The following is a 16,305-nucleotide window of genomic DNA, read 5'->3' as shown; positions in this document are numbered from 1 at the left end:
ACTCTTTATACTCTGGCTTGCTGGAAATTTCACAATCTTATCCTCAAAAATTATTGAAATTCTGGTGGTCAACTGCTCCTTCTTTGTACAACAGAACACAGAAATTTTTTGATAAGTATTTGATGGTGTCAAAAGTCTGCATTTGAACCAGTGCAAGAATACAGTTGCCATAACAGAGAAAGGGGAATGCATAAAAACAATACTGTAAAGATAAAAACTATTAGAAATATCCCCGGAAACATGGCTACCCTCTTGGTGCCTGTTGGTTAATTACATTCTAACTTGTTCCTCAGCTATCTAATAATCTATGGATTTGATAAATCATCACTAATGATTTAGAAATTAATATGCCATTTACGGGCAAAATGTGTCTCAAAAATTTCGTCTTTAGTCATTAGAGAGCTTAACCCCACTATTGACATTATTTCCAATATCTTCTTTCAAATTCCCATTAGTTTTATTTCAAACTTACTAAGTTGCTGTATTTCCATCATATATTCAATTCATATCTTCCTATTTTTATAAAATTCCACTGCTCCTCTTATTACCTATTCAATTATAAATTCTCTTGTTTTGCATTCCCCAGTTGACTATAATTTACTGCTCATAGCTTCTACCCTTCTACTTGTAGAAAGCTCAAGAATTATTTATTGTGACCCACTAGTAAATCTAAATTTGTTGAATCATTTTTCTCTCTTACAGCTTGAAAAAGCAAATCTGTTTATTTCAATCGATGCCTGCAAAAACAGCAGCTCATGGAAACCAGTTAAAAGCAAATTCCCAAGTAACTTAGACTTGGCAGTATTCCATTACCTTTGATTATAAAAGGGCAAAATTAATTAATGGGCAATTCATGAGGGTATGTGACAGAGAGGTGATAGGAAGTCACTACTACTCAAATGGTAGAAGTCAAGAACTTGTTTATACCAGATGCTATTTCAGCCTTTTCTTCCATCATATGTGAAAACAGCCTGACTTTTGTGACCAACTGATATAGGCTTTTCCTTCCAGACCACTTTGTCACATCCCTTGTGTTTAGCAAATTAATCTTTAATGAATGTTAATCAAGTTTCTAATTATAATATCTTTATATTTAGTATTTATGTATCAGATGAAAGGCAAACATTTTGGGGCCAGTCACAAAGGACATAAATAATTTCCTTAGAAGCTTATCTAATTAATTTTATTGCTCTATAATATCTTTAAAATTTGAACTGCTATCATTTCATTAATTCAGATATGAGTGAATCTTCAGTTTTTAAATATGACACTTATGTTGAAAATTATAAGTTGTAATTTCAGTCATGTCTGTTCATATAATATCGATACAGATAAGATATTTTGGTGGTGTTTGGGGACATGGAACTATAGGTTTTATTTGCTTTATTGTTTTTCTCTGTGTTTTAGCAGTTTCAATACCCAGTAGATTTCTGAGGCATTCATATACCTGGGATAAACATTCATCTACTTAGGGCTAAACAAAATGAAACATAATTTCTCTTTCAGTCTGCTTTTTGCTAATTTTTAAAAAATAAATCTGATCCAGAAATAGTTCAACGGCTTGCCAGTGATCACATGATATATATCTCGCTCATTGCCATATAAAACAATACTTGTCCTGACATGGCCCTAAATTTCTCTCCTAATATCACCATTGGCCTTATCTCAAGATAGTCCCACCATTAGAACTCCTGATTATTTGGTGATGGCATGGTCTCTGGGCCTTTTTACATGCCATTTACTCTATCTGAAACAATTGTCCACTCTTTCTTTCTTTCTTTTTTTGTTTTTCGTTTGTTTTTGAGATGGAGTCTTGCTCTGTCATCAGGCTGGAGTGCAGTGGCATGATCTCGGCTCACTGCAACCTCCACCTCCCGGGTTCAAGCGATTCTCCTGCGTCAGCCTCCAGAATAGCTGGGACTACAGGTGCGTGCCAACATGCCCAGCTAATTTTTGTATTTTTAGTAGAGACGGGGTTTTACTACGTTGGCCAGGATGGTTTCGATCTCTTGACCTAGTGATCTCCCCGCCTTGGCCTCTCAAAGTGCTGGGATTACAGGTGTGAGCCACTGTGCCTGGCCTCCACCTTTCTATACCTAAAGTACTTTTACTAATTTTAAAAGGCAAAAGATAATTCCCTATTTTATATCTTTCTGTGACTGTAGAAAAGTGTTTCTTCTTTTTATATTCTTCCACAACACTGTGAAAATGAGTAACTTGTAGGATAAATGAACATATAGATAAACCACTATAATGTGATATTTCTCAAAATACTATGGATTACTTGCTTATAGGAGATTCGTCTTAACTGGACATACATATATAACTATGTATTGAATAACTGAATAGAAGAATAATAAGGCAATGAATGAATGACAAAAGGCATTTATCGAAATTCTCAGGAGAGAGTTATGGGGTACTTAACCTTCTTGAGCTGATATTTATGATATTTGGAAGAATGAATTCAAATAATTATGCACAACCACATTAATGTCGCATATCTCTGTTTTCTAGGACAAAAGGGTATTTGTGATGATATTATTTTAGTTAGTCATGAATGTCTTAGCTTTTGGAAAGAGATAATTTAGTGGATTGAATAGTGGCCTTCTAAAAAGATATGTCCATTTCCAAACCCCAGAAACCTGTCAGGATCACATTTGGAAAATGGTCTATGTAGATGTAATTAAGTAAGGATCTTGAGATGAGATTATTCTAGATCACCTAGGTAGTCCTTAAATCCAATGACAAGTGTCCTTATTAGAAATAGAAGAGAAGATACAAGAAGAGGAGAAAGCCATGTGAAGATGGAGGCAGAAACTGGATTTACGTCATCACAAACCACGAAATATTGGAGATACTAGAAGCTGAAACGGACAAAGAAAGATACTTCACTGGAGGCTTCTCAGGGCATGTGGCACCACTGAGACCTTGATTTTGGACTTCTGACCTCCAAGTGTGAGAGTGTGAAGGAATACATTTCTATGTCTTTAAGGCATTAAGCTTGTGGTAATTTGTTATGGCAGCCCTAGGAAATTAGTATAAACAAGTTTACGAAAAAGAAAAGAAAAAGTCATAATTTTTTTGTAATATGTTTTTAATTTAATTGAAGAGACAAGAAAATCTCACATTTACTGGATAGATAGAATATTTACTACACAGCTTAATAACTCTAAACAACTGTTGTGAAGTTAAAAAAAAATGAGAGACAGAGAGAGAGAGAGAAGGAAGGAAGGCAGATGATCATTGCTGCTGATTCTAACAAAAGCCTTCTGGAAATGGTGGGGCTTGTAAGGGACCTTGAAAGAAGGATGGTCTAAGAAAACTGGAAGGACTTCCCTCTCACAAAGTAGGCACAAGCATGACCAGTATGGACAGAAGTGCCACGAAAATATAAACTCTGGAAAATATCCCTAGAAAGGGAGTAGGAGGTCAACATAAAAGGCAAAAGCAGATCTATCACTGGAGCTAGAGACCCACGTTCATTGTAGCATCCTTGCAAATACTGAAGGAAATCATTTTCCCCCCAGCAAGGTTGACAAGTCAATGTCAACAAGGTCCCAATATGTTCTCTAAATGGAATGCTTCCTAAGTTCACCTACCTCAATTCCAACTGCGAATGTTCAAAGTCCATCCTCTTTAAACCCTCCAACCTAGTTAAGCTCTCTCTGTGATGTGCTGCACTAAAACTGTCTGCTTTTCTTCATATCTCTCAGTCTAGCGTATAATTCAACACTATTTGATTATTCTCTGCTACTGTACTATAAGTTCTGAGACAACAGAGTCTTTATCTCTGTTTGCCTTTTCTTACGTTGAAGGCACATAGAAGAGTACTTATATATCACTATACATATCAAATAATCAAAATTAGGGCAGAGAGTAGATAAAGCTATCAAGAAAATGAATGAATTAATAAAATAATATATTATTTAAGATTATGGATTAGATTTCATTAATTAGTTTGAATGTTTTGAGGTATTCATTGATCATTTACTGGATCACTGTGGTCCTAGATCACTATGGAAGAGATATAGAGGGCTCAAGAATCAACGAGTTACAATTTAAACCACATAATTTTGCAATGAATGTTTTAGGGTAGTACAAACTCAAAACTTGTTTTATGATAAATTTTATACTGGACAAAAAAATAACAGATAAAATATAGAAATTTATCTGAAAGTGACAGGAAGGGTGGGAAGGGCACTGGCAAAAGCAAGACCAAGGAACATATTAATAGGCTGTAATAATTAATATAGCAAGGAACAATTTTATGATTACATGACTTTAGATATATGAATGTGATATGTTTTCTCTATTCTGTCAGTGTCTTTTTACTTTTTTTGATAGTTTCCTTTAAAACACAAATATTTTTAATTTTGATGAAGCATAATATATTTATTTTTTATTTTCTTATTATTTTATTTTAGTGTCAAATCTCAAATAACATGTAAGATGTCAAATCCTACAGCATAAATATTTTTTTTTTGGCAAAAAAATTCACTGTTTATTTCCTGATTATAAAATCAGTTATATTCCTTATAGAAAATTTGGCAACTAGAGAAATGTATTTGTATACAAAGATACACCCAAAAGTATGTAATTATTTGTAACAAATATTGGTAACTTTTTAATGATTCTTCCAGAGCTTACCATATACATTTTACTTGGCAGAATAAGTTTCAGATGTATATCATCTTAATTCAAATGAGATATAAAAATGCTACTCCTATATAGTTCTATTGCCTCCCCCTCCTATTTTGTGATATCACTGATGTACATCTTATACATATACGTTACAAACCCTAAAATTATATTGCTGTAATTATTACTTTATATAATATTGTGTTTTTAAAAGAATCTTAGAGGACTGAAAGTATATATTCATAGCTTTTGTTATAGTAATCTTTTTATTCATCATTTCTGTTCTTTTCATTTGTTCCTGTCGATTTGAGTTACAACCTAAATTCATTTTCTTAGCCCAGTACACTTTCATATCCACTCACCTCCTTTTTGCTATGATTGGCAAATATATTACATTTTGATATGTTGCAAGCTCAGCAATACTGTTATATACGATAATATAAATAGATACATAGAGTTTTATGCAATTATGTTTAAAATAAGAAAGGAGGAGTAATGTGGATTTATACAGTCTTTTATAAGGGCATAATTACCTTTACCGTTTTCCTTTCTCTTTATTTTTTTCATTTGGATTAGAATTATTGTCTAGGATCCTTTGTTTTCAACTGAAGAATTTCTTATCATTTATTATGAGTGTAGCAGGGATTCTACTAGGAACAAATTTTCTAAGATTTTGTTTATCTGGTGATGACTCTATTTTACCTTCATTTATGAAAGATACTTGTGATGGATATAGGATTCTTGGCTGAGAATTATGTTTCATTGAACACTTTGAATATGTTATCATACTGTTTTCTCACTTCCTTTATTTCAGATGAGAAGTTACCTGCTATTTTTATTGGGGTTCCCTGGTGATTAGTTTTTGTTTGTTTGTTTACCTCCCGTTGGTCTCAAAATGTTCTTGTTTTTGGCTTTTAGCATTTTAAATATGACATGTCTGTGAGTCCCTTTGTGTTTATCCTACTTAGAGTTTGTTGGGGAAGTTTTAAGATATACAGGCTAGTGTTTCTCAATAAACTTGGGAAGTTTACAGGAATTATTTGTTCATTTTTTTCTCCATTCTCTGTCTCCTTTTCTTCTCTCATTCCTATTATGCATATATGACACTTAATGGTGTCCTATATTTCACTGAGGCTCTGCTCATTTTTCTTTGCTTTTTTTTAACTGCTCTTCTTTGATTCTCTACTGATCTTCACTTTCAGTAATTCTTTCTTCTGCCAATTTAAATCTACTTTTGAGTCTCTCTAGTGAATTTAAAATTTCGGTTATGGTAATTTCCTACTACACAATTTCCGTTTGCTTCCTTTTTAATAATTTCTGTCTTTTCAGTGATATTCTCTACTTGATGTTATGTTGTTATGGTATCTTCATTTACATATTTAATTATGCCTTCTTTTAATATATGTTAATGGCTACTTTGAACTGTGTTAAATCTGACATATGGTCACTCTTACATATGATTTCTTTTGCCTGATTTTTCTCTGACCTATGGGTCATACTTTATTGTTTGTTTATTTTCATGTCATGTAACTTTTTTTGGAAACTAGATATTTTCAGTAATACAATGTAGCAATTCTAGTTACCAATCCTCCTCTGGAGTTTGGAATTATTATTTACTTACTTGTTTGTGACTTGCTGAATTGTTTTAGTAAAACCTTTTTTCCCCAGTGGTGTAAAATCTGTGATCTTACTTCTCCAGAGGTACAATGTTGGATATTTACATAAACACCTGGAAATACAGTGGTTTTGGCAGGGCTCTCTTTGACTGTCTCTGTCCCTGACCACATCCAACTATTAAGGTTGTTTAAGTGCCAGCCAACTGCTCAACTGTATTCAAGTGTCCTAGGTCATAATTTTTTCCACGGTATGATCCATTCAAATTTGGGCTCTGTTAAAGAAATGATTCCCTAGATAAATGTTTGAGATTTGTTATTTTTCCTAGAAGGCTCATTTCAGCTGACTCTATCTGCGTTCTCTCTCGCAAGTAGCCTATCTCTCCAGTGAATCTACCAGATCTACCGACGCTCTCTCATTTGTCTTTCATAGTAAACTTTAGTGTTTTGAGTTTACACTTAGACTTGAACATCACATTCCTTTGTATATGAAGGAACTTTCTGCTTCAAGGCCTGCTTTTCTCTTTCACTCTCAAGCAAAATCTTTGAGCCATCGCTTTGAAACTCCTTTCTTTAGGAACGAAGTACTTTGTGGAGAGAAGGAGGCAGTGACCTCAATCTTTTTGTCTCACCTGCTGTATCCCTTAGGACTTTTTCCATAGACTATAATTATTTTTAAAAAAACTTTCACCAGTTTTTCTGGAGGCTGGGTTTGTAGAGTTCCTCAGGCTATCATGTAATGAGTCTTAAAAAACAACAACAAGAAAACAAACAAACAAAATTGAACGATGTGTTAAGAAGACTTTCTGGAAGAGATGTGACTTATGCTAAATTTTGAGGGATAACTAGAGAAATTCTAATCACTTGGAAATAGCTTTTCAGTGCAGAGTAAACAGTTTAGGTTTTATTTTGCTTAATTTTTCTAAAGAAATAGATAAAATATTAAAAGGAAATATCTAGAAATATCTACAACACAACTAAATAAGAACAAATTAATTTAGTACACTTGTGTAATTGTTAAATAAATGTTAAAAAATAGTTGAATTTGTACACCATGATATTCTTTACAGCTATAAAAAGTGGGTTCCAAATTTAGTTCCTAGTTTCTCACCGAACTATAAACTAAAGAACCACAAACTAAAGAAGAAAATAATAATTATTTACAAAGAGTTCTTTGACCATTATACTAAAACATTAGTTGCTTGTAGAGGTGCTGAGACACATGAAATATGATAGTTGAAAAAATATTATATGTCATGCATGATTTTCCAACAGTGTTAAGTAATAGCTCCCTAATCCCACATTGTTCCTACAAAGATATTAGTTGGTACTTTGCACTGGGCCCCAGAGATAGATAAATACCACTTTGTCCCATATATGACATATGAGAAAACCTACTTTAATGTTGAAAATTGCCTCCAATAAGAAGCTGATGGAGTTTGTTCATTCTTTATCCCTGAGTTTTGCCACCTGTTGGTCATCTAGGTCTAAGAGATAATTACAATTTATTGCAACTATGAGGCCAAACTAAAAAGAAAAGAGAAAAATAAGAATGGACTTTGACAATTTTTTAATCAAAAGAGTGGGGAGAAAATGTGTATATGCCTGTTTGCCTGCAGTGTGTAGATATGAGTGTGTGTGTGTGTGTGTGTGTGTGTGTGTGTGTCTGTGCGTGCATGTAACATTAAAGATAAGGAAAACAAAGAATAATATCATACATAGTTGACTTGGCCTAATCAACTATTGTCAGTGTTTCTGAATCCGTAAAATTAGCAATTTTTTCACTTCAGAAGGAGCAAAATAATGTTTAAGGAATATGGTAGCTTTTTCTTATACTTTCAGTTTTCTAAGACTGTGCCCCTATTATTCACTGTCTAATCTGTACATGCAGTTTATTAAGCCTGAGCTAATCACTATTTGTTAATTGAATATTTAGTGAGATTAAAGTAAAAATATCTAGTAGAAGTTTCTTTAATTATTTACATACACAGGAATTGGTCTAGGATGTAGAATGGAAAGAACGAGTGTTATAGAATTAAAAGGAATAACCAGCAATTCTTGGAATTGAAACAGAGAATTACAAAAGGAAGTTAATCAATTAATGAGACTCCAACTGGGTGAAATAGGACTATGAGCAAACTTCTGGAAGTTAAATTGCACAGTTTCATAGGGAGAGTTGCAGATTACGAGTGCAATTCTGAAACTATTCGTGATGGTACAACCCCTTAGACATTCGGTATTTGATATTTGGGCCAAAACTTCAAATATTTATCAAATTTCAGGTAGGTATTTGTAACAAATTTATAAACATTCTTGAGGAGATAGTAGTAATTAGTAACCTTCATACACACATACACACACACAGAGGCACAAACACACACGTATATGTATTTTTTTGGACTTCATCAGTATTATACTATGAAAATGGCTTACGTCTGGAAGAGCAAAATCACATTTTGAAGTTGATGCTTAACTTAGTAATCTTGGTAAAATTATATAACATTTTAAGTGTCAGGTTTACATCTTACATATGGGGATCCCATTAGCTACTTCATAGATTTTTTGTGCAGATTGAATGAAATACGATTATGTGAATTATTTTGCATCATGAATAGTAAACATTCAATATACATGATGCTGTTCATGTGGAAAATTGCAAAAGGCAAAGGCTATAATACCTTTGAATGTGTGTCCAGTACTGTATAAGACACTTTTAATTTTTCTCACATGACATTTATAATAATTCTATAACAAAAGCGTTAAATTTCTGAGTTTCAGTTTTTTTAGGAAAAAAAATTGAGTTTAAATTACTTGCTCAGAGTCACACAAGTAGTAGAAGGAAAAGCTGGGTCTCCAAATGTGCATGTTTAGCACAAAACGCTATGCTCCTTTTTACTCTCCAAGAACTGCTATTAAGCTAATGGTCAGGCTGGAAAATGGAAGTAAATATTTAAAAATATAACCACACCTTACTCAAATTATAAACTTCATAGAGTTTTGTTGAATAGATAAAGGATAAAATATGAGTTCCTTGTCTTAGAGTCGTATGTTAAACTTCTATTTAGATTCTTCCTTCTATCAAAACTAGGAAAGAGCATGTTTCCTCCCTGAATGAAGAATAAACAAGTTCATTAGATATATATTAAAAAAGAGTATATCAGGTGAGGCATTTCAGGCCATCACCTTGCTTTTTGGGAAGTGAAGTGAAGTTCCATTAATTCCTCAGGATAGTATTCAGCCACTTGTAGTTAACCAAATTAGAATATTGGAGAGTAGTCATGGCACTCAACTAAATTCAAATCTTGTAGCAGAGCCAGCAGGGCAAACCAACTGTAAATCTGTAGCATAACTATAGCTATTTGGTGTATACTTTAGGAGTATTTTTATCTTTAACCAAAAAAAAAAAAATGAGTATTTTAGAGCTCCAAATGTAATCAGTTGTCAAAAAGAGGAGTTTGATATATCAAATGAAAGTCTGTTTGTTCATATTCAAAGCCAAACATTTTTTCCCCTCTTGGCTTGCTTATAAATATTCAGTGCCACAGAAACACAAATAAATAATTGGCCATCTCCAATGCATTCTGTATAATTTATAACAGATCAAAAGATTATTACGTGGTACAGTCAAAGTCAAACTATATTCCATTTATTGCAAGTGAAAACCGTAACATGTTCCAAGTCAGGAATGTATTAATGGACTAGATCTCCTTCTGTGTGTATGTGTGCATACATAACTTAAAAAAATAAGGATTTAGGGATTAAGGATTATGTATTGAGTTCTCTGCTATTGGAATTGACCTGGAAAGATTAGAAGATTATTATTCGTTTGCATTGATAAAAATCCTCATGAAAATGACAATATTAAAATCACTTGGGATCATCTCATCCAAAAATATTCCAGGGTCAATTTTAATGAAAAATGCAATTCATAAAATATATGATATTTCATCTTTAAACTTACCTCTTTTATCATTGTTAAGGACCACTTCTCAACAAGTGATTTGGTTCTGGCCTTTTGCTAGGTTTTACGTGTTCATCTCTATTATACAGCCAGTCAAGCAAGTAAGAGCTTAAAATGGGTTGTGTTCTACTCAAGAAAAATAGAGATACATTTTTGTTGTATACAACATTTTTGTTTTAAAGAATGGATCCCTTATCAATAAAATAAAGCTTGCTTTATCAAAGAAATCTCTTTTAATTTATTCAGAAATGGTCTTTATCAAGCTAAACTCCAGCAAATGGTGTTTGAAATAACAATTTATGCTTTTTTTAAAGCAGTCAAGCACTTGCTATTTTTCTTATTTGGTCATACTCTATAATCACCATGTTGAAAACATCCTAATTAAGGGAAGTTGGAAACAGACACACATGCTTTCAAGAGAAAGTTGAGTTGCACGTTAAAATGAAATACCCTCAATGCTGATGTTATTTTTTCCTTCCCATAGGGAACCACAGTCAGATATCACGAGTACCTGTTGCTATTAAAGTGCTGGATGTCAATGACAACGCCCCTGAATTCGCATCCGAATATGAGGCATTTTTATGTGAAAATGGAAAACCCGGCCAAGTAAATATCTCCATGTTGTTAATGCTGAATATGTTTGTATACAACTGTCTCATATTTGATTAACCTGCATTATATTGTGCATTTGCATCATTTATGATCTGCAAAGTCTCAGGCAAGAAACACATCCAAATGGGAACAGAGAGGGAATTTTTTTTCTCCATCAGATGTTATTTCTCTTCCTACTTTTGACCATATTGGCTCCTAAAGTGGAACAACCTGCTGTGCCACAAACCCAGAGCCAAATCACTGTCTTAAAATATCTTAGGATATAGATGATAGCAGGAGATGTCTTAGAGTGATGGGGGCTGAATTTTTACTTTCAAATGACAAGAAGCAACGTAAAACCTCATGGAGAGGAGACATTTGTTTCACAGCAAACATATGAATAACAAATAATAGTGAAACCCAAGAAGACCAGTGGTTTATAGAAAGTTGTAGGAAGTGAATATTGAAATCTGTAAATATGTATATATATTTAGATAAACATAAGATGAACAACACGTTTTAGATGTGTGTATTAGTAGAACATTTTTTGTGCCTCATATAGCATAGATGGGGCAATGAAAACAGAAAAAAAAAGAAACATAAAGAAAGTGAGAGAGAGGGAGAAGAAAAGGGAGGGAGAGGGAATGGGAATGGGAGTGGCAGGAAGGGAGGGAGGGAGAGAGAAAAAGAGGGAGGAAGAAAGGGAGGAAAATAGTTAAACAAGCAAGATGAACAGAAACAAATACCTGCTATACTCTGAATGTCAAAATGGAAATAGCCTATGTAAAGTTCTGCAAAACCATAAATGTAATAGATTTATTTTAACAAGGTACCAAAGTACTGTATGTTTAAGAAATTTATCATTTTTCAACTTCCTAATTTATTTCTGGATGGTGACATTTTAATTTAAATAAACAGCAGCTGACAGTATGACACTGGAGTTGTTAATCCAACTATTCTTGTGCCTCATGTGGGTGTTAGGAATTAAACCTACTATTTGCTAAGCAGCTTACCTGACAAGAGTCAGATTTTTTCCTCCTAAAGAAAGGACTAGCACTGTAGCTGTATGCTTCATTATAAATGATCAATTTGTTACCTTCCTATAAAACAGTGGGCATTTCTCCATAGACTACTCTCATGTATCTGGAGGATTAGCATTGTTTTCATCTACCAGAATAAGACACGCCACACACCACACACACACACACACACACACACACACACACACAGGTTAAAGCTAAAATTCTAATAATAAAACTGATTAACTTTTAAACATCTAACTATGTTCTCATCAAAGCATTCAGCTTTAGTAGAGATATAGGTTTATTTTTATAATATTCTAACATTAGCTTAAATGTTTCCTAATTTTATCATGTGGAATTACCCCCTATCAATCACATGTTTTGAGCATCTTCATTTGTGATCCTTTGAGAAGGGAGTGTGTATGTGTTTATATATACACATATCAATACATATCATTTACCTAAATTGGTAGATTGAGTTGTCAGAGAGAGTTTAATCAAAATATGGCAGGTTGTTTCAAAGATATGGTTGTTGTGTGGACCAGATCATTGCTGAGATAATGTAGCCAAATCACAGACTGGTAAGCTAGACTTCTTCAATCACATAGAGTCCGTAAAATACTTCAGAATTTAAATAAAACTCCATTGCTCATGCAAAACTCATCAGATAAGTTCAAGGAGTCAATGACATTGATATTTCAAAAACTCAACATTGGCTTCACTTGCGTTATTGACAAGCATGTTTCTTGGATCTCTGGGAATTTGTAGGTTTGCCCTGTGGATTTTGACTGTTTTCGAAGTTCTAATGATTTCTCAGTCGTTCTTCTTAACTTCAGAAAAAAATGCATTGTTTTCTCATCTTTCCTATGCAAAACCAAAATAAAAAATTGATTCTTTGTTTTATGATTTTTGCAAATCACAATGAATGACTCTTTCTCTGAAGAACTGGTTATGTTGTGTGTATGTGTGCTACACCATCTTATCCTGTAATGATCTGTTTAGGCATATTTATTAGAGTTCATTAGTTACATGAAAGGATCAGATCTTTGATGACTTAACATTTTTGGACATATGGCTGACTGTTTGATGTACATGCTGTTGTTGAAACAACTTTCTTGAACTCTTTGAATCCTTTGTGTTAGTCAGAATTCAGGTTTTATTCCTTACATCACTTCTAGGTCACTTTTAATGCTCAGTGATCTAATTTTTATATTTAACATTTACCAAAATTTGTATTTGTTATTCACACAAGTGTTTACTTATAGAAGTTCAACAAAGATATACTTTCAATCATCTCTCATAATACCACACAAATGACTGACTCACTATGGAACTAAAATATTCCTTAGCAGATGATCACATGCTCATGAAAAATAAATGTCAAAAAACCGAATGAGCCATTAAATTCGTAGCTTTCTCAATATTTTTAAACAATTTATGTCTGCTTTACAACAGCCTCAGAAAAACTGCAGGTGACATTCAAATGTCTTGTTTGGCTGGAAGGTGTGGATTTAAGGCTAAACTCAGGGGATCAGCTTCCTGGGAGATGGTATAGCTGGAAATTATTAGCAATAATCAAGAAAGGATAAGCCATTAAAAAAAATCCAGGCTGTATAAACTGTCTGGACCTAAAGGGCCTATGTAAAGAGGTTTTCAAAATGGCTCACAAAATGAAAACGAGTATCAACATGAGCATAGATAATTCTATTGTGCTTTATATTTTTTCCACTGAATTGAACTCATCTAAACACAGAATGAAAAACAAGAAGAAAAAGAGGGAGGTCACTTTCTCTTGTCTAGGCAGTTATCTCCAGTTCATGATATACCTGAGCTAAAATAGGTCTAGATTCAATTTGAAAGTAGAATTGGAAATCATATCTGCTCTTTCCACCTTCTCATGATTCTGAAGTTAAAGGTGACATTCCCTTGAATTTGTATTCTCAGAAGTGTAACCATAACCTCAACAGGGAGTAATGGTTCACAGTCCATTACACAAAATCCACCTGAATCACGTTTGATTAGAATCCTTTTAAATAATCTCTCTGTTACATAATTAAATATTATATATGTTATCATTGCTAATTATCTACATTTAAAAAAAAATCTGATAGTTTCAGGTAATTTGTTTTTAAGTCAAAAGACTTGACATGGTATACATCTTTAGACTCTAATTCAGTGGTGATATAGTCTAATTCAGACATGATATAGTCATTTGCAGATTATTTGGCTCCCAGTTTAACAGGAAGGTTAAACAGGATATTCTCCACTTACTCCTCTCTAATGTCCATGGCAAAAATGGGAATGTGTGTTGAGGATTCCGAAATCAGAAAGCCAAATATATGTCTGACAGTTTGTGTGTCTGTTGGGTTGTGGGTTTCTGTCAGTCGGTAAATACTCACTGAACACCAACTGTGTTCCAGGACTGGGCTAGACACTGAAAATGTAGTAGTATACCACACCCCAAAAATCAGCCTTTTTTTACCTTCATGGAATTTTCTCTCTGGCAAACATTTAATTAAAATTATAAATGATAGAATTGCAGAAAATGTTTCAAATCTTCTGGACAGGTGGGATGCTGAAGGGAGAAGGGGAAATGGAGCTATCTCAATGAAAAGACCTCTTAATATAGGACAAGTTTCACCAGAGACAGAAAACATCTATCAAGTACTGAAAAGGAGACAGCTGGGGATAAACCAGATTCTTTCTGAAGAGAATGGTAATCTGGCTGGACGAGTGGAGGAACAGGTAACAAATGTGGAGAAACCAGTATCTTCCTTCAATATACTTGACAATCCCACACTCAGAACCAAACACGAAAGAAAAATATAGAACTTCAGTGACCAATGTTGGCCAGAGGACCTTCCATAACTGTGTTCTAACTCTTACCTCCTTAGTAGGATCTTTCTTGGATTTTATTTCAGATATTAACCTCTTGGTTAACATATACAGAATTAGGGTGACTTTCTCTGGATGATCTATGAGTGCAGGGACTGAGTTGAATATTTTCTTCTGAGGCATGAGGCAAAGTGTTTTGTTCAGTCTCAGAAAATATTCATTGCTTGAGAGGTGGCAGGCAGTTTCAGTTATTCTTCAGGAAAGAATTTCTGTAACTATAAATAAATCTAGTGGAGTATAATTTGAGCTTCATCACTATCATACAAGTTGCTGTTTGGGGTCAAATAATTATATCTGAGTTAAAAAAGAGAAAAAAATATTTTGGTTTCTCTTCTTTAATCTCATCTTTCTGTCTCTGACCAACATCGTAGAAATATAAAGTTTGTTTATTATGGGGGCATCAAAGTTCAAATAAAAAGGTAGTCACTTATACTTCTGGATGATATGTATCTAGCCAATGCTTGACACATAACATATATTCACAAAATCTTAGAATCATGGCTCTAAATAATTTCATTCAGCAATGACAGATACTTCAAAAATTAATTTCCTAGCTATTATCATGGAAACACTTGTTCCACTCACAAACACACAGTATGCATGCTAACATCTTCAGATGAAAAATTCCTCATTTATTTATTGGACAATATTTATTGCCTATCTACAAGATGCTAATTGTTGTAATATAATCTGAAGAAACAATGTGAAAGGGTCAAAAATTATTTTTTCTTACGAATTTAGTGAAGAAGAGATTTTATGAAAAGAATAGAATGAATAAAATAATTCAAAATTTTGAAAACTGGTTTGAAATAAATGTTCAAGCAACTAGACAGAGAGGAACAAAGAACAAAGAAAACTCAGGGATCTACTTTATGTAGTATTGTCAAATAAAGTTACTTTTTAAATGAGTGCTGTTTATGGTGAAACTGGAAAAAATGAGAAAGAGCTGTGCATGAAGGCAGTCTTCCAGCCTACAGAATAGGCATGTGCAAATATCCTGAATGGATGATGATCTCAGTTTGTTAGAAGGGTGGAAGATACCTGTGACTAGCATGTAACAAGCAAAAATGAGATTGAACATAAAGAGTTTTATGCTTGAATAAAATACACATATGCATACACATGATTAAGCAGGAAGCACATTTAGGAAGCTGTAACTGCAAAAGATAATGGTAGCCAGGTCTAAGGTGGTGGCTATGGAGATGCAAGTAATTGAGAAAGCTGATTGCTTACATAAGTGAAAAATCTACACACACATCTAACGTATAATCAGCGTTCCTGCTCTAGGAGCTTGGTATTAGCAACCACATGTTATAGATATAAAAGCTGAGGCTGAAAAAGACTATGAGTCTTACTTAAGATTTACCATGAAAAGTGGCAAAAATGAATTTTAAAGTCTGCTCTTAAAAGTGCCAAAGTCCCTGAAATTTCTAGGATGTTGCAATGCTCTCCAAGGAAGCAGAACTTTGAAATCCTATGTCTGTGTGACACACCTCTTATAAAACAATCATGAGAATAAGAGTCTGATCAAGAGTGAGCATTTTTTTCAAAAGAAAATAATACATTCCTGTGACCAATGACATTC

The 16,305-nt window shown here is 33.5% G+C and overlaps 1 protein-coding gene across 2 annotated transcripts in view; it reads left to right on the top strand.

Moving 5' to 3' along the window:
• CDH8 (cadherin 8) overlaps nt 1-16,305 on the top strand; it is a 383,067-nt gene that overhangs the window by 292,771 nt on the left and 73,991 nt on the right. For both annotated transcript variants that reach the window (XM_054454633.2, XM_063655190.1), the window contains one exon: nt 10,697-10,818. In XM_054454633.2, the coding sequence (XP_054310608.2) occupies nt 10,697-10,818 (122 nt within the window). The remainder of the gene's footprint in view (nt 1-10,696; nt 10,819-16,305) is intronic.

This window comes from Pongo pygmaeus, chromosome 18, assembly GCF_028885625.2.
Source record: "Pongo pygmaeus isolate AG05252 chromosome 18, NHGRI_mPonPyg2-v2.0_pri, whole genome shotgun sequence".
NCBI lineage: Eukaryota > Metazoa > Chordata > Mammalia > Primates > Hominidae > Pongo > Pongo pygmaeus.
The sequence above is the reverse complement of the archived record's forward strand: the minus strand, read 5'-3'. Positions and strand labels throughout refer to the sequence as shown.